The 19,459-nt window shown below is 52.0% G+C and overlaps 1 protein-coding gene across 1 annotated transcript; it reads right to left on the bottom strand.

Annotated features, from left to right (window-relative positions):
* Positions 1-353: 353 nt before the first annotated feature.
* Positions 354-17,726, bottom strand: SDC4 (syndecan 4). The gene is made up of 5 exons (XM_009908636.2): positions 17,626-17,726; positions 3,478-3,619; positions 2,517-2,569; positions 2,115-2,298; positions 354-708 (listed from the first exon to the last, which is right to left on the bottom strand). The coding sequence occupies exons 1-5, from the start codon at positions 17,701-17,703 to the stop codon at positions 557-559; spliced, it is 609 nt and encodes a 202-aa protein (XP_009906938.2). The 5' UTR covers positions 17,704-17,726; the 3' UTR covers positions 354-556.
* Positions 17,727-19,459: the final 1,733 nt, after the last annotated feature.

Below are 19,459 nucleotides of genomic sequence, written 5' to 3'. Positions count from 1 at the left end.
CCACTCTGGGCCTTGGACTCCCTGATAAGGCAATGTTATCTGTAGTGTAAAGAGATGCATAAATAGTTCTCCACAGAAGCGCTTCCCAGCGACAGCCTGCTGCAAGACATCATTAAGCAAGGTTTATACCACAGCCATCCTCTCCAGGAGCAGCCGAGCCGGAGCGCGGCATGCCGGCTGCCGCCGCACGCCGCCTGCTGCCACACAGTCTGGCTTGTGTTTATACACCCTCTACAAAACCAAGCAGAAAATTTGGCATCTTTATTCTTTCTGTGCTAGCTTTGGAGAAAGAAAAAAAAAACAACAAAACAACACACAAACCAAAAATAGACTGAGGGGTGGGTGGGTGGGTTGGCTGTTTTCAGACCATTTGTATTTCTTTGGGCCCTTGCTGGCTGAGCAGGATGGAAAGGGTCACGGAGAAAGATTGATTGCTTCTCAAAGTCACGTTGAAATTCAATCCCAAAAGAGCATTTGTTCAGCACATCTCAGCTGAGGGCACAGTGTTTCCATACAGTCTGTTCCGCCCTGGAAGGGCTGGAGGTGCTGCTGAGCTTTAAGCATAGAACTCGTTTGTTGGGGCTTTCTTGTAGATGGGCTTCTTCCCGAGGTCGTAACTGCCTTCGTCCTTTTTCTTCATGCGGTAGACCAAGAGGAGGATCAGGAAGACAGCAAAGAGAAGGCCCACTGCCCCTCCTGCAATGAGAGCTGGGGAGGGAGCCAAGAAAGAGAGCATGGAGTAAGTCTAAACTCCTGGACAACTCAATCAGCTGCATCTCAAAATCTGCTCTGAGAGCCCCAGCCCCCGGAGCCAGTGCTGTCCCTCTGCCTGCCCCCACATGTGCTGGCATTTTCAGTGACAGCAGATGTTGTTATTGGGAAAGAGCAGGAACTGCTTGCAATCCAGCCACAGAATAAATAATCACATGTTCCACATTAACTGGCTTGTGCTAATCTTCCAGTTTAATGCAGGAAAGAAATCTGACTGAGAGCCATCCTCCCTTTGTGGGGAGAGAGCAGAAAAACCACCCCAAAAAGGGCCCACCACAAGCTGCAGAAACACCAAACAGTCTGAAATAGTCTCACACAAGTAGTTAAAAAAAGCATTCAAACAAACAGCAACATCCCATTACCACAACTTCCTCCCTCCAAACACACCCCCAAAACTCCCCAAATAACCACCAGCATTTTCTGCATCTTCAAACCAAAGGTGACCACAAGACTGCAGTGAAGTTTTGCTGAGTGGCCTTGCAATCCACTCTCCCAGTCACTCCTCTAACTGGGTGCAAGGCCACAGGTGGACAAGGAGTGCTGAACTCTGTACCTAGACCATCAGGCCAAGTGCTTGATGGTGTGCCTTGAGACAGGTCTGTCCCACATTCTGAGGGGAAGCCAGTCCTTTGGTTGTGCTCTAACAGTCAACCAGGTGCCTGGATACTTAAAAGAGTTGTTTGGTTCCTGGCAAGGCTCAGAAGCAGCAGGGCTTGGGCAGAGGTTAGAAGGAAAACGCCTACATGTAATACCAAAATCTCTGATGTCACTGATTTATGGCTAGATATGCCTCTTGTTGAGGTAGTATCTGGGTGCAGAGCAGCTGCCACATGACTTGTGTGGCACTTAAGCCAACAGTCAGCTGTCAGTCTCAAAACCAAGCTGTTTACCCTGGCAAGGCAAGCAGTGGCTCTTCTGCTGTTTAAGGACCAGGAGGCAGAAATGACCCTCCTGCAGGTGGTCAGAGAATCAAAGAACTGTTTGGGTTGGAAAAGACCTTGAGATCAAGTCCAGCCATTATCTAGCTCTGCCAAGATTGGTGCTAAACCACGTGCCTCAGCACCACATCTCTGCATCTTTCAAACACCTCCAGAGATGAGGATTCAAACACCTCCCTGGCAGCCTGATCCAGAGTTTGGGAACTCTTTCAGCGAAGAATCTTCTTCTAATACCCAACCTAAAACCTCCCCTGGTACAACCTGAGGCCACTTCCTCTCATCCTAAAGGTAACACATCTCACTCTCATGGTCAGCAGGGAACTCCTTCCCAAGAGAAACAAGGAAGCACAGAGGCAAATTTGATGTTCAGTATTAATGATTTATCAGGACATGGTGGAGTTTTACCTGTAAGGACTTCTGTTCTTTCAAAGATGCTGCTGTTGGCTGTGCTTGCCATGGAGATCTTGTTGGACAGGTTCTCTTCCACAGGTACAGCTTTGTCTGGAATGATTTCATTGTCCACCATCGTGTTTTTCTTCTCACCTTCTATCTTTCTGTCAGTATCTCCAGGGATAGAGTTGTCAGATATCTACAGGATACAGACACACCACACCCATCAGTAAGCAGCACCCAGCCTACCTGCAATTGAAAGCAGGAGGGTGTGCAGGGAAAAGAAAGTTTGCCCAGTGCAGTGCAAGTAAACTGCTGCTGCTCATGCAGGTGGATTCATCTGGATGCCACATCTTGCAGGGGGAAGGGTATTCAGAGAGCTCTGTGTCACTGGAAACACACCAAGGCAACACCTACCAGAGGAGTATCCATGGTGGTCAGATACATGGCATCTTCGGAGTCTGAGTAGTCTGCAGAGGGGGGAAACACACAATAGTAAACAAGAGCAAGGGAAGGATGCTGAGTTTCTCTCTCTTTACATGCCCTTTTTCCAGCACAGACACTCAACACCAGGGACTGCAGGCAAACCAGGACTCCTGCTGTCTGCTGACAACTCCCTCCCTCCGACTAGGGCTTCCACGGCTTAACGGCTGCGATTGCACAAGACCTTGAGATGTAATCTTGAAACCGACACCTCCCACACGGGAGGGGTCTCCAGCTGGATTCATTGGCTGCTGCAGATTATCAGAAGCTGCCCTGCAAAGCAGGTCTGCTATAGCTTGCTAAGCTGATGCCAACGGAGGGCAATGCTCTCACCACCCACCCCTAAAGGATAGTTCACCAGCCCTTTGGTTACCAGATCTGCCCAAACATGCCAGGCACCGATTTCAGCACTTGTTCAGTGAACAAATGTTCACATAAAGGGGACAGAGAGCTACAGAAACTGGTTTGGGCAGGGAGCTTTGCATGTCACCAGGAGTTCACATGAACACCAGTTAGTCCCTTACCTTGTCTGGCCTCAGCTGGGACATTAAGGCTTTTAACATGTTCCTCAACAAGAGGTTTTTGTCTTTTTATGTTTCTCAGAAGTTCTTTGGAGCTCAACAGGAAAGAGATCCAGCCAGTGCAAAGCCTTTTCACTTGCAGTAAGACAAACTTGGCTGGACTCCATCAGTCCTCCCTGAGTGTTTCAGCATCAGGGTACAACAACTTTCACTGTTCTGATCTGAGTGACTACGACTCACACAGCTTCCTCATCTCCACCTGCCACCATTGGTCCCTCTGGAGCTCTGGCCTGGCCCATTGCTCATGGGCTGCTGCTGGAAGACATTCCACATTATCAACTGTGGGAAACCCATTTGCCCCCTTCCCTGCTTACCTCCAGACCCAGATGTCTCATCTATATCTAGCTCATCAGAAGTTAAGTGGGGCCTGAACTCGCCAATGTCTTCATCGTCTGGCAAGTCTCCAGAGGCAGGGTAGTCCAGCCACTGGGCATCCATGGTCTCAGTTTCTCTCACCTGTGAGCAAGAGTGGGGAGGTGTTCAGTTTCATGCAAGTCCTCAGAAGAATTCTGCAGAAGGTCAGGAGTTCACAGCCTGTGCTAAGCACAGAATTTTCACCAGCAGAACATTAAATGCTGAACTTCCTGCCCACCAAAAGCATTATCTTGATCAGCCTGGAAGTAGCTGAATTCCCCTCCAATTTCTCAGAAGTGAAGTGTGGGCCAACCTGGGAGGGGAATTTCCTGAGGGCTACAGACTCAGGAGGTTCACTTGAATCCAGAGGATGAAAATAACACAACAGGATCTCAGCCAGGAGTTTGCAGCAAAAGCATTAGGAAAAGCAACACCTTCACCTTGCAGTCGGGGGGGGGGGGGCGGATTTGGAAGGATTTGCCACTCCCAGAGGAAAAGCCTGGCACCTACAGTCAGGTTTTTGCACAGCACCAAAGCCTCACAGCCAGGCAATTTGGTGCTGCTTAGTACTAACAACAAACCTATCTAATCACCCAAGGGTTAAAAACTGCCCTGTCAGTTCAGCTGAACTGCAGTGCAACACCAGTGACGTTCAAGAGCACTTGCCATCCCTAACAACTTGCCTAGAGCAAGAGCTTCCCCAGCCTCACCTCTTAAAGCTAAAGTAAACAAACAAGGCTGTAAAATGGAGTTAGTGATCCTAGGGTTGATAGGCAAGAAGCCTCCTGCCAGCAAAACAGGAGCAGAGCCTCCCAGAAAATCAGCTGTTTGACCACAAGGGCAATTCACACACCACAGTTCATCAGCACTTGGACCTTCCAAGGAGCCACAAGCCCAAACCTCTGCCCCCACAAAGGTTATTATGCAACTTCCCCAGAACTATTTCTCCTCCCTCCACAGCCCTGAGGCCAGCCCCAGTGAGGGTACCACAGGTATGAGCTCTTGGGTTGCTCAACACCACCTCAGATTCCAGCAGCTCCAGACGCTTCCACAGCTATGAAGTCATAGCCATGGTGGGGGACTTGACCCCTTCCCCCAAGGCAAGAAGCACAATGTAGATGGATGGGTCCCATAGCCCAGGGCTAAGATGTCAACATTTTGTCATGTTGCCCTCACAGAAAGACTGGGAAGCCTTCCTGAAGGTTTATCTATCCAGGAGACCATTCTTATATCATCCCTTTGCTCCACAGCCCTGCATATTTGAGGGCTCTTAATTTATAGGTTTAACATGAACTAACTATATAGCCTCATGGGAGGCGAAGATCAGAAGCTCCTGGGGACAGTTAGAACTGGGTGGCACCACCCAAGCCCCAGTGCTTGCTGCTTCACTGGGGCAACAGCCAAACCCTGAGAGGCTGGGCCCAGCCCTCCTGCTTGCCCAGCCAGGTGTGGCCCATCCTACAGCCCAGGGTGCCTCTGACTGACAACCGCTATCGATCTCACCAGCAAGGGACAACAATCAAGCCACAACCATGTGTCAGCTTCCTCTGCCCACATTTCCCTACCCCATTAGCACACTGGCTTTGCCACAAACAAGGCCTTGTGGTCAGGACAAGATGTTTCTCATTTGGCATGAGGAGCAGTGGCTACTAGATGTGCTTTTCATCAGCTGATTGAGGCATCTTTGGTTTCCCCAGCAATTCTGCTGGCAGACAACCAAATGAACAGCCTGGAGGGCATGAAGTGCTGAGGCCAGCTCTCCTCCTAGACCCCCTGGCTCCACTCTGGCCAAGTCTGGCACTAGGTGATGGGAAGGGGGCTGGAGAGCAAGGCCAGCTGAGAATAAATCCCCTCCCAGCCTGGAACCAGGCATTGTTAACACGACGGATCACTCACTCCAAGGCAAGCTCATTTCAAGGTATGCAAAACCAGGCCAGAGCCAGACCTGCAACAGCAACGGCTGCCAGCCTGCAGTGGCTGTTCCCAGGACAGATTTTGGCCACTTAATCAAGGGGCAGGAAGAGCCCAACTCCCATCTAGGGCACCAGGGCTGGGGAGCACGCTCGCTGCAGGTCTGCAGAAGGCGGCTGGGGGGCTGGAGCAGATCGGTGCTGGCAAGAGCTCCGTGCCAAGCCACACCCGTGCCAGCTCAGCTGTACCTCACCATGAATCACAGCCAGCTAACCTCCTCAGGAGGGTGGCTCAAGAAAGCCCACGTTCAAGCCACGGGGCAGCTGGACAGCAGGCTGGCCCTAGCAGATCAGCCCAGCGGCAAGCAGAGCGCTGGCAGGCAGCCACAGCCATTAGTACGCGCTGTGGAACGCGGCAGGTTTGGCTATCAGCAAGCCCCATTGAAATCAGGACAGGCAGTGTTTACAAGCCAGGGGACACAACAAGGAAATTACTGACTCACAAGCGTAAATAAGATTATATGGGAGCGTTCCCTGAACTCACTCTTCATCACCCTCTTGAGCAAGGGCTGGGAAGTTCCTGGAAGCCATGAGAGCTTCTCAAGCCATACGGGAAACTTTTCTTGTGGGCACCGAGTCTCGTTTTACACATTCACCTGCTAGGGAAGTTTGAGGGCTGCTGGGCACCTCCAAACAGACCCTCCAGGTTTCAAGACATGCTCTGCTACAGAACAGGCTTCCACTGGGAGCTGGGGAAGAGTTAATGCTGGAGTGCAGTGTGGAAGGGCAGGTCTGGAGCAGGCACATTCCTTGCATACACACCTGCAGAGAGGGCACACAGGCACTTCCATGAGCTTAAAAGCTAGTGCAGGTTCCCAACTGCCACACAGAGCTCCCTGCAGTACTACTGAAAAAGAGCATCCCTTTCCAAGAAGATCCAGTTCTCCCCACCTCTCTGCTATGAGGTGGAGAAGCACCACAAAAGGTGTCTGTGATTCCTCTCAATTGGCAATCTGCAGCCAAGAGGAAAGAGCCAGGAGACAGCCGCAGGACAACAGTCAGCCCTTGCCAAGTTGTCTCTAGCCACCTTCAGCTTAACACCTTCTGCAACTGCCAGCTGGAGAAGGGCACCAGCGCTGCTCCGAGTCTGCTTTCTACCACCTGTTATCCCAGCACTGGAGCCAGGCCAGGGATTTGCTGGGAGAGTCAGACTGGGTGGCTGCACAGCCCCACCTTGCCCCAGCAGCTGAAGTCAAACCCTACCATTAATATGCTCCTCTCTCTGAGGGGTCTGTGCAGAAATCAACCTTTTCTGCAGGAGTCTAGTTCCAGGATTTCTTCTTCATGTTAAGCAGCTTTATCCCCAGTAAGCACCGAGGGGGATTAACCAATGTGCTGGAGAGCAGAAGCTTTTCCTGCCTGCCAGTGGAGAAAAAAAACAGAAGGGGGGGGGGGGGGGGGGGGGGCGGTGAAAGGAGATGGGGGGAAAAAAGTATTCCCTGCCAGACAACCAGCACGTCAGGCACATGAGCTGTGAGCAATGCCATTCCTGGAAGAGCTGGGCACAGATGTCTCATCTCTGAGCCCGAGACCGGCTGCCCTGCTGCATGAAGCAAGAGCCCTTTGCTCAGCTCAGGCACAGCAATCGCACCCCAGGCAGGGTATTGCAGCCCTGCTGCGCTCCACCCCGCTCCATTTCACATTCCTGGGGCTTTCATTTACGGCCCCAGCGTGCCACCAGCCTTTTCCCAAAGCAGAGCCATCTATTTACCAAAGCAGCAGAGAAAGGTTCTGCCCAACGTGAGAATTTCCCCGGCCGCTGGCCAGTTGTGGGAAACAACAAACCCAGCAGCTTGCCTGCCCCAGCCCACAGCTCCTCACCACAGCTTTTGCAAAGCCTTTCAAAAAACACCCAAATGAGGTTTGGGGGCAGAGACAGTTTTTCCAGACATGGAACTGGCTTTCATGGCTGGCCCTTGTCTCTGATCAAATACAGAGTTCATCAAAGGCTTCTTTGAAGGGTCAGAGCCAGCCAGGGAGGCAGCCCTGCAGAGCCCGGGGCAGCCGAAGCGCAGGGAGCTCTCTATCAAGTTCACAGCTCTGGCCTGGAGACCCAGCGCTGGCTCCAGCATCTCCCTCCCCAGCACTGTGTACACAAGCCTAGGAGTCAACAGGAGCAAGGTGAAAGTCAATCTTTCCTAGACAAAGGCACAGGAGAACTGGGCCAGCCTGGGAGGTGGCAGAAGAGGGGCAGAGGTGCAGACCTGTTAACCCTTTGTAGCCCAGAAGGACAGAGAGATGTAAGCTGCTCCTGGGGCTTTTCTCAGGTGCTCTGTACTCAGAGGCAGTTGTCCAGAGCCACTCCTTTCACTTCAGTGAGCAGTATTACATAAGATACCTTTCCCAGACCTGTGCTGTCATAGACAGATGTCATCTCATAACCACCACAATGCACATCTAGATCAGCTTAACAAGAAAAGGCTCTGGCTGACATGAGCAGCTGCCCACACGGCCCAGCCTCAGAGCTTGGTTATTAAGAGATGGCTCAAAGCCACCACTACCCTTGCCCCTCACGCTGTCCTGCATCAGGAACTACACTGCATTGAACCCAGTGGGGCCTTTCCAGTGCAAAAATGCAAATCATGAAGACCAAGAGAGGAGATTTCACTTCCACCAACATCTTGCAGGAGAACACAAACCAAAAGGGTTTAAGTCAGGCAAAGCATGCAAAGGATCAGGGTTTAGAAGCTGAGCTCACCTCCCCAAAGCACACCAGCCCCCAAAGCAGGGGAGTGGAGGAGCCACCACAGTGCTGGAAACAGAGGCTCTGATCAGCAAGCAGAGCCGACCTCCAAGGGAAAGAGTCAAAGTGAGCTCTAACTTCCCATCTCAATAAGCACTAAAATAAAGTTATTTAACGTGATACAAGCTTCCAGCAGAGGCAACTCCTACCAGACTAGTAAGATATCCCCCCCCACACCCTTTACTTCCCTGTACAGGGAAGCAAAAAAACCAAACCCAAAACAAAACCAAGCAACAAACCAACCAACCAACCCCACACAAGTCACTTTTGTCTTCAGAGCAAGGCAAATTGAAATATTTCAATCTAGGTCACACCTAACTCCTTCAACACGTCAACTGCAATAAAGAAATCCACTTGAGCCAACTCCCTGTGCCTAGGCTTGAGGTTACCATTTTACCTCTTGCTGCTGGTTAGCCTGTCCCACAACCTGCAGCACACAGGCAATGGCCTCTGTGCAAAGGGACAGAAGTCAAAGAGCTTGCATTCAGGCACATGTGTGTATTTAGTTGCACAACAGGCTCACCCCGAGGCTTCCAGACGTGGTTAAATGCCACTGTGCCTTTGCCCAATGCTTTTCAAGCAGTCCCTGGGCAGCACCACAGGCACAGCAGCTTTAGGCAATGCCAGCCTTGCCCACATCCTCTCTGACAGTCACTCTACAGGTGCACTCCCATCACAGTGAGTGCAAAGGTAATTCCATCACACCTTTGAGGAATAAAAGTGAAACGGGAAACACAAGCAAAGACCAGGACTTGTAGGCAGCTCACAGCTGGCAGCAGGGGACAGCACTTCATCCCCAGTGCCCAGTTACTGCATGCTGCCTGTGCCTCTTATCAGAGGGGAAAAGAAGATCTTTAGTTTGTGGATTGTGCTCGGTAATACAGGCAAGGAGCAGGGTCTTGCTCAAAGCAGAGCAAGAGCAATACGCAAGCTGGTGAACTGTTTGGCTGGTAAAAGCATCACTCATTCAAGGTGACTTCAGAGAAGCATCCCCAGTCAGCCCCTGTCCAACCAGGTATCCATCCCCCTGCAGCCACACAACCCGTCCTGGTGCTCACACTGCACATTCCATGTGCTGCATGGGGGCAGACCCAGCCCTGCCTGTCCAGCACTCCCACAGCCCGGGCCAGGGTCACTCCCAGCTCGCCCCCGCTCCCTCTGTGATGCTTTAAGCTGCGTCGCCGCAAGCAGCTCTCCTGGGGCTCATGCGGCAGCGGAGGCATAATCCCCGTGGCAATGACACCGTAATCCTGGGCTCTGGAGAGCCTCCCCTGCAGTGGGGATGAATCCTCCCAGGCTCTACTTGCTCAAAATAGGTTTCCCTGCACTTACAAAGTCAAGCCTTGGTTACCTTTTAACTCGTGTGCGCTTGCCTGCAGAGCCGGCTCTCTTCAGAGCACGCTGTACACATGGCCTCTCGGCCACACAGCGAGCAGGAGGAGGACAGAGAGATTACAAAGGAATGAATTCTTGTTTAACTGCCCTTGCCTGATTATCAACCAAGAGCAAAGCCATAAAGATCGAGTCCTTTGCCAGACAGGCACATGCTGGGATCTGTTTACTGCAAGGGTGGCTAAGTATCTGCTCTAAATCCTCGGTGCCCAGCTCAAGAGAGTACAGAGCCCAAGCAGGGAAGGAGGTGAGTACTTCCGCCTTCCAGTCAGGAGATAAAGCTCAGCAGGCAGTTGCAGATGGCTGCGTGTCAATCACTTCCCTTGAAGCAAATAAAGGGACGGTTCAGAGGGAAACTGCAGGAGCTCTCATGTGACTCAGGAGGAAAACAGCTGCAGCAGAGACATTTCACACCCGTGAAGGGCTCTGGTGGTCATGGGCAGTGATACACACCTAGTTCATAAAGAGATTTTTTTATAGATATAGTATTTGCAGACCTGATCACAGGTATTTCATATGCTTCACTGCCCAGGGCTCACCTCAGGAGCTGAAGGAATCTATTCAAGGTTAATGAGGAACTCAGGTTTTTCTGGCTCACAACTCAGTCTGAGTTACCCTGCTCTATACTAGAGTATACTCTACACTGCATCCCTGCCTGTGGAAGGTGAAAAAAAGAAAGGATACAAAGGCCCCAGCAGAGCAACTTTTCATTAAAGGATGATTTGCCATGCTACTACTTCATGCTTGGGATTGATTTATCACGCTGGTACTCCAGGCTTGGGATATTTCATGTATCACATTTCCCCCCGCTGCCAGGGAGAGGCCTGCCCTCGTTGTCCTTTCCTAGAAAACAGCTACACCCCAGTACTTCCCTGTACATGCACACAGGCAGAATTTCCACTTGGCACAAAGCATGTGACGTGCATTTTCAGGATCTTTATGCTCCCTCACACCAGAGTGTTAGCAAAATTAAGCCAGGCAGCCACCCAACTTCAAAGAGTGCCCTTCCTAGCTGGCTCACCACGCAGCTAATCTCAGCTTGTTTGTACAGTCAAGATTCCCAACACTGTGCCCTACAAATGCTTCCCTTCCCACAACCCCTTTTAATCTAATCAGAAGTAGTAGCCCAAAGATTTCAGCTTAGCCCAGGCGCTTGAGCTCTGCCAGCACAGTTCTGTTGTTTAAAGTTTTGCTCTGCTGGCAAAGCTACCAGCAAAAAGCTGCCACAGAGGAAGCCAGCAGCCGAAAGCACTTGAGACAGCGTAGCCCTACCAGCGCTATCGGGCTACAGCCCTGTGAGTGTGGACACAAACAAACATTGCCCCAGCAGGGATTTTCCTCCTTGCCTACAGCAGCACAAGATGGGTTTCAGAGCATGGAGCATTGGGGGGGGTTTTTTGTTCTTTTTCTCTCCAATGGAGACATTCCCAGCTCGTGCAGAAGTTGCCTTGGCTCGGGCCCAGAAAGCAGCAGAGTGCGTGTGCGGCTGGGGGTAGCACAGCTGTACCGCGGGAAGCCTGTCACTCCCCGAGAGCTCTGGACTACCAGCACTGCTTCCTCCCCTCTCCAAGCAGGGCTGAGCAGCTGGCAGCAGTTTTTCAGCCCTCCCTGACCACGTCCACGCACCCACGTGTGACAGCCAGGAGCAGAGGGACCCAGCTCTTCTGGTCACTCCTTCCCGGGCTGGCCCGGCACAAGGCGCAGGAGCAGCTCCTCGCACATTTGGAATTAGCGCCAAGAACAGCCTGCACATAAACAGCCTCCTGCGAGATCCTGGCTCCAGAGTCTGCTCCACTGCACGCTGTGGATTTAGCAATAAATATTTATCTCGCTGGGGAACAGTCTTCCAAGAAAAAGCTCCTGACATCAGTAAGGACTGTATTTCCATTGTGGGGGGAGAGCAGAAGTTTCGCTGCTTTTAAAGGAGGACACTAGCTCACAAAAGAAGCTTCTGACACCCTCCCATGGCCATCCCCCGACCTGTGGGTCTAGCTCCTCTCCAGGCCAACATCCCATCATCCCAGACATCTTTTTTTCCAGCCACAGACTCCTCAGCCACCTCAGTTTTAAGCACCAAGATTTCTGGCTGCTGTGCCACGCAGGCCATTTCAGTGCAAGTCCAAGGCAGGTACATTCACAGTACACACACACACACACACTAACATTTCCTTTCACTGCTGCAGTTTGACTGTAAAGGCAGACAGAGAGCAGGAAGCAGGGCCAGCCTGTCAAGGTAAAAGGGGAATGGCCACATCCCTTTGTATTCCAGTTTCACAGCAGAGACCAGCACAGTTGTAGCTGGGCTGTGGTAGGGATGCTTTTCCCCCTTCTACAGCTAAGGCAGAGCAACATCAGAAGAGATAAAATCCTTCCCAAGGCAGGCCTTGCTTTCCCTGACAGAACCCTACTTGGTTAACCAAGAAGAAACCTTGGTTTTGCTTGATGTGACACTAGCTGCTCGGGCAACAGTGCTACACATGTCCCAGAGTCTTCTTCCCACCCCAAGGAGTGCCTATGTGAGATTTTTAGTTAACTACTCTGATTTTACAGTTATCCAAGCAATTTGTCCAACAGCCTGTTGGCATTTTATAAACACAGGCTCAGCCTTGAAGGATTTAAGGATAAAACTGACAAAAGTGCATGTTCCCAGCAAAAATAAAAACACATTTCTTATACAGATCCTGAGTCAGCCAACTTCCAGAAAGAGAGAGGGACACAGCTACATCTTGTGTGTGCTCCCCTCCCACGCTGACATTTTCTCCAGATTCAGGATTTTTAACCCCCTCTTCTGAGGCCTTCCACTCCTGTAGTTCTCTTTGAAGGCTCTCAGTCATTTCAGATAATTCTGCTGCTTTCCTCTCTCTCCCATGCAGCTCTCATTTCTCACTGTATCTGTCTGAAAAAATAGCATCCACAGAGTTTCCAGAGCAAGTCAGGGGCTGCTCAAGACAAGGCCACTTTCTGATCTGCCTTTGCCAACACCAGCTCAGCTACTGGCAGCAGTCACATGTCAGAGCTCCACTGCTTTTTTGCTCTCAGTAGCCACAACCTGAGGCAGATTAGAGGAGAGGCAGCAGCGAAGTTGCTTGGTGCCAAGGGCCGTATAGCAGACTGCCAAGCAGCACTAGTTTTCTAACTAGTCACCCTCCTAACCCCATAAGAAGAGAAGAAGCTCTGTGCCACACACAGCACCTCGGAAGTCTGAGTCATGGGTTTGGGTAAGGGGCCAGGGCCGTTACTCAGAGGGTGACAGCACAGTCTCCAGGAGCTGTGAGGCCAGGCAAGTGCCAGAAACCCTGAGTCAGAGGATGACTGCTCTGAGCCTGGCCTGACTGCGATACAAGCAGAGCTGGTGAGAGGCAGCACCATTTCCTGCACAAACATTCAGGCACACACTTAAAGACACACAAACAAATAAAAGTGGAAGTCTGAAGTAACCTAGAGGTGCAGCCCTAAAGCTCATCAATGCAGGATCTCTTATAGCCCCCCCGCAGATGATGATTATTACAGATTAAACTCTTTAACCAGGCTGCCCTCTCCATTCAGAGCCACCAAGCCCAGTCTCATCACAAGAGTCTCATTCTAGTGCAAACCTTTGGAATCCTTAATCTAAAGCACTTGCATTCCACCAAGTCTCAAACAGTCACACATGCTCCACAACAGCAGCCCCAGGTCAGGCTTGTGCAAGCTTTGTCCCCATGGGTCTGCAGGGCTTCCACTGCACTTGCTGCTAGTTGCAGGCTGTGAAACCAGCAGGAGGGTTGTGCTGGTACAGGGCAAAAGGAAACGAGCTGCACTCAGTGGAGGGCGAATAGGTGGGTGCAAGACCAAGCTGAAGAGGATAATAAATGTCAACTCAAGAGCCAGGAAGTGTTTTGAAGCATGGCTGGTCCATCTTGCCTAGCCAGTCATAGCTGGGGGGGTTCTGCAATCAGGGAGCAGAGTAACTTAATCAAGCAATCTCACAAGTCAGATTGAAGTCATTTACATCACAGACCCTAGAACCACAGCCATCGTGTCTCCCTCACTCACAGTTACCATCACCATTTAAAAAGAAAGCTGATTTTAAATAGTCCATCAATTCATCCATGAGGGAGAACAACTACACACAAATTGTAGCACAACCCAGTGCTAATTTGGAGCGAAGTGCAGTCAAGCAGACAGTGTTTTCAACAGAGCATTTCACAGCACCAGGAGTGAGAGGGGAGGGCAAAGTAGTGCTGAAGCCTGCAAGCTGAACAAGCTAGTCGAGAGTCTCTCCACAGTCACTCGGAAAGTCAAGTTAGCAGCTTCCAGGTTGTGGTGGAAGAGGACAGAAATGTATCAAAGACAATAAACCACCACAAAAACCATGACAAGGTCACACTAGGCTTCACTTCAGGCATTTGAAAGCTGCAAATGGCCTCCCCACCCCAACCATTCAGAACGCTCAAGGCAATAGTAAAACCATTAACAGAGGCTTGGAGGGGAGGAGGAAAGGGGAAGACGCACAGGAAAAAACATTTTCCCTGCTGCTGGACTGGACACAGGCCTTTTGCAGGATCTCCAAGGCCTTGGAAGACAATAAGGAGGGGCAGGAAAGGGCGCAATCATGTTGGCCAACAGCCTTAACTTCCTAGAGTGAATGAGTCTCTGGTACAGGGAGTCTGAGAAGTACCAAGTTCAGCCCTGATCCATCTCTTGCGTAAGCTGCTTGGAAAACACGAAGCACAAGAAAGTGTTCTCCAGCATGGGAGTTGGCAGGCACTTGGGACAGATGAGAGCTGGTCAGCAGCACTGTTTCCCTGACTTGTGCCCCATGCAATACTCACACTCGTGTGGGTACCTCCATGGACAAGATGTTGGGCTGCAGAGGGACCATGCACCCCCCAACTTCCAGCCATGAGCTGCACATGCAGTTCGACAAGGTACAAGGTGCTCAAGAGGCTGTTTCTTCTTACAGGTTGCAAGTGTTTCATCCCATCAGCTCTGCATTCAGCTAGCAGAAGTCAAAGGCTCCTTCCCATCAGGACTAAGGGACATCCTCTTAGTTTTGCTGCTTCGTGGTTTAGGGAAGGCTGAAGAAAAGCCAGGATTTGCTCTGGGTGTTCAGCTGCCTGGTGAGTTTCCCAAGTGAGAAGGTAAAATGAAGTAAAACGTGCAGCTAGCAATGTCTTTGATTTGATTGGGAGGGACAGATGAGAAACTGGGCAAAGAGCAGAAAGAACAGGCCTCGGGGATCAATGGCAGCAGGACAAGCCAAACCGGTTTTAACATTAATAATGCTGCACTACTTTCCAAACACAGCTATCATCAACAAGACACCAGCTTTGCCAATCAGGAGGCCTCCAAGCATGATTGCTTTAAACCAGCAAACAGAGCCCCCTAACAGCACAAAGCCTCCCCCCTCTCTCTCAGCAATACCCTGCCAGCAGCTTGTGGGTTGGATTTCTGCTTATCTGTACTGCTAGGGACTCACAAGCACGATGCAGTGTTGCACAGACACTTCTGCATAGTTCAAGGCAGAAAAGTAGGACAGCTGCAAGGAGCTTGTAGCCCATCAGCGTTGCTATGGCCCTGCTGAGGTCTGGGCACTCCAAGCCCTCCTGCAGCTCAAACTTAGGAGCAGACCAAGAGGCACCTCTGCTACAGGGGAATACCTGCTGCCTCCCTCCTGTGCTGCCAGGGGCACTTTGAGATACTGAGAAAACAGGGAGTGCTCAAAAATGCTACTCTGCCAAGCAAGGCAGACCTCAAGTCCTTCATCAGCTCCACAGATGCCAGTCTTGGCTGCACTGGTGGCTTTCTGCCTCACTTCAACACGCCCAAGAGAGCAGGCCCCAAAAGGCATTTTGTGGAGAAGCCCCATCCTTGCACATCACCAACAGAGGGCTGCACCCTGCACACACAGCCTTTGGTGGTTTGGGTTTTGTGTGTCTCTCTGCTTTCCTCCAGGGACCACTGGAGACACCAGGCCCCAGCTCCAGCCTTCCCACACCCCAGGGGAACAAGAAAACGTTCTCACATAAAGCTGTGGGGCTGTTGTAACACAACCCACACGCAGCCTGAGCACAGCCCCAACGTCACACTTGGGTACTTCAGTAATATTCCCCACCCTCTTAGCACATCCAAGATTGCTTCACACCGAGAAATCCCATCCACACCAGAAAGCCAGGCAAGGGGAAAGGAGCCAAGGCATTTCTGTTTGTACAGGCTCAGGGAAATATTCAAGCACCGAATCCCTCTCAAAAGCCACACTCTTACATAAGCACAAGAAATACAATCCCCATCTTGTTAAGAAGCAGCTACCTGTCTTCGCCCTGGCCGCACAGAAAACCCAAGAGCCACAGGCTGTGCAGCCCTGCACGTTTTGGCAGAGCTGTTTAGAAAAAGGGGGGAAAAAAAAGAAGGGAAAAAAAAAAAAGCAGATGGGACGAGCGCCAGCAGAACTCTCCCAAACAGTGTGTCATCCCCGTCTCCTCCCCAGCACCCCATAGCCCAAACAGTTTGTTTGAATAAGGCTTCAGAGCAGGGCAGTGTTACTGCTCCAGGGCCCGCTCCATCTTAGGCAGCTCAGCAGATAGGGACAAACACACACACCCCCACCCCACCCCAGCTCTATATAAGGATTTCCAGAATACATCTGGGCAAAATTTGTTGTCTTTGCAGAAATCCGATGCTCACAGACCACTCAATTCCCCAGGGACACACCAAGTTGCATTTCATACCAAACATGGTCAATGCAACTTCCAGATGCTGTCTGCCCCAAAGGTCTGCCCTACCAGTTCGGGCCAGTTCTCCAACCGGCGATTCACGTGCTTAATAGCAGGGATAAAGACACCAGATTAGAGTAAAGTAGCTTTGGGCTGGTTCGTCTTAGCAGAGAGTAGCTGACAATTACTACAGATGCTCTCCGTGGGAGTTTCCTACTCTACAGTCAGTAACACCCCCCCAACCTATTAGAAAGCAACGGAGCAGCAGAACCTTATCAGTTCTGATCTGCCCACCCAGCCTTCAGTCCCTAAGGAAGCAATGTGGGTGATTAAACCCTGTTTGGAGAGCCCCTGATCTCCAGCAGTTACCTTAATCTCAGCAGTTCTTTCACACTGGCAGAGGAATCTGCCCTGACTGCACTATCAGCAAGATGGATACACAAAACCAAACAAACAGCAGGGAAGCCGGAGTCCCCAAATCTTTGCTTCACCATGAAGATCCCACGCGTGCCCGGCCTGAAGCACTGAAATTGTTTCAGCTCATTATAGAGATGCAAGAGACTCGAACTCTCCACACTAATGGACTGTTTTTCACTCCCATGTGGAGATGAGGAAGGTTTGATAGGCACAGAAAGATATTAGGTACCAGAATGACCAAGCTCAGGTAGGACTGGAAAGCCTCCCCATGGTGTAACACGCTGCACGTATCTAACCCATCACATATTCACAACCAAAGAGAGATTAAAGGTCTTAAACCCATGACGAGCAGTTGGGGATCAAAGCTGTAATGGAGAGCAGCTCATTTGGATCACATACCCTTGTACCTTGCGCTGCTCCAGTGCCACCAGCCCTACTTACAGCAGAGCAAGACGAGGCTCAGCAGTGCTCAGGGTGGGTGAAAGGGATTGAAGAGGACCGGCACGACCACCGGGGCAGCTACCAACAGGGCAGACGGTGCACACGGGCACGGCCGGGCATGGGAAAGGCGGCTCTGGCACCAAGCAGGGGAGGCAGCGGGCAGGCCAGGAAGGCAGTAGGGAACCGGGGCAAAGAACGGGAATTGCTCCATTTGCCATATACCCATTTGTCCCCCTGCCCGGAGAAGGGCACAGAGCCGGGGGCAGATCCGCGGGGCATTAGCTCTCACACTACCAGAGAGTGGGACCCGCCGCAAGTGCCCCCCCGACCCCTGGCCAAGCGCCATGCCGAGACCCGGGGTCACCCGTTACTGCCAGCACCTTTCCCCACAGCGGCGGGCAGGCGAGGGCTGACTGCGTCCTTCCCCACTTCCCACAGCCCGGCGGAACTCACCGACTCGGCGGCGGCTGGCAGGAGCAGGCCGAGGAGCAGGGCGGCGCAGAGCAACGGCGAGGCGCGGGGCAGCGGCATGGCTGGGCGGGGAAGAACGGAGACTTCGGTACGCGGCCAACGCACTCTGCCCAAGCCCCGCCGCCGCCGCGGCACATATAGAACCGGCACAGCCCCGGGGGCGGAGCGCCGCTGCTCCCGCCCCTCCGGGAATGCCCGCGAACCCGCCCCGCAGTGCCCCCGGGATACCGGCGGGGTGCGAACTGCCCGCTACCGGTAGCCCCGGCGGGATGCTGAGGGGCTGCGAGCTGACCCGCATCGGTATCACCTGTTGCGGGCGCAAAGCTCCCCGGCCGGCACCGGGACCCACGCTCCGGTTGGTGGCTGAAAGGGCTCAGCCTTGCGGCGGGACCCGGCCCCGGCTGGCTCTGCCAGTGCGGGTGGGGAGCGGGGTCGCGACGGGCTGAGCACCCCCTTACAGCCGGCGCTGACTGATAGGGATACGAAAAGTGGGGGAAGGAGGAAAAACGGTAAAGAGGAAAAGGAAGAAGAAGCAAAAAAGGGGGGAAGGGGAAGAATAAAGGAGGAAAAGGTTAGGGAGAGGGAAAAGGGGGAAAGGGGGAAAAGGTGGGCAGCAACCGGGGGAAAAGGTGGGGAGCAACCGGGGGGGAAGTGGCGGAAAAAAGGAAAGTAGGGGAGAAGGGTGAGGGGGGGAACGGGGGAAAAGGAAGAAGGGAAAAGGAAAATGGGGGGGGGGGGGAGGGAGGGAAAGTGAGGAGGGGGAAAGGGAAAAGGAAGGGGGAGGGAAGGCGGTGAAGCAAGCGGGCAGCATCCGCTTTCGCAGCATTCCACAAGTGACACTTAGATCAAACCGAACCGGACCCAGCGACTGGTGTCATCGCCGCCGCTCCAGCCGGTGTTGCATCACACGGCTCTGCCTGGAGGTGGAAACCGAAACCGCTCCGCTGTTTTCTCCGAAAGCGGCAAGCACAGAAGCCCACACAGGGGAAAAACCCCAACAGCACAGTTTAACTATTTCACTTTTTCTCTTCTCATTAATAACTTTGCCTGGCCACGATAATTTGCTTGAAATCAGCCACCTGAGCCCCGCAACAACCCGAGGTGTGCCTCAACCACACAAGTACGCCCAGTGTCAGTCCCTTGGTCACACTGCAGTCACACCTCTTTGCATTTGGGCTCTAGTCTGTAGAGAATAAAAGATTTTATCACTGTGGAAGCAATGAACAGACCACAAAGCCTGTGTGCCATGATCCCATCTACCAGGGATCCAAACTGCTGGGTCTGCTTCTCAGCCCACTCCAGCACTACAAAGCTATGCCAAGAGGACTTGAAGCTTTCTCCCTTCTCCCCTCTGGCATGCTCAAACCAAAGAGACCCCTAAGGCGAAGCAGCCTTTCCAGCTGTCTGCTCCTTTGGGAACATATAGGTATACACAGAGGGTGTGAGCTGAGGTCAAGATATGCCACAGAATCACAGAATAATAGGGGACCTCTGGAGATCATCTGACCAACCCCCCCCCGCCAGAGCAGGTTGCACAGAATGGCATCCAGGCGGGTTTTGAATGAATTCAGGGATGGAGACTCCACCACCTCTCTGGGCAGCCTGTTCCAATGCTCTATCACCCTCAACATAAAGAAGTTCCTCCTCATGATTAGATGCAACTCCCTATGTTCAAGTTTGTGCCCATTGCCTCTCGTCCTGTCACTGAGCACCACTGAAAAAAGACTGGTCCTATCCTCCTGATACCCACCATTTATAAGCATTGATAAGATCCCCCCTCAGTCTTCTCCTCTTCAGGCTTTCTTCATGAGACAGA

This window comes from Dryobates pubescens, chromosome 26 (assembly GCF_014839835.1).
Source record: "Dryobates pubescens isolate bDryPub1 chromosome 26, bDryPub1.pri, whole genome shotgun sequence".
Lineage (NCBI taxonomy): Eukaryota > Metazoa > Chordata > Aves > Piciformes > Picidae > Dryobates > Dryobates pubescens.
The sequence above is the reverse complement of the archived record's forward strand: the minus strand, read 5'-3'. Positions and strand labels throughout refer to the sequence as shown.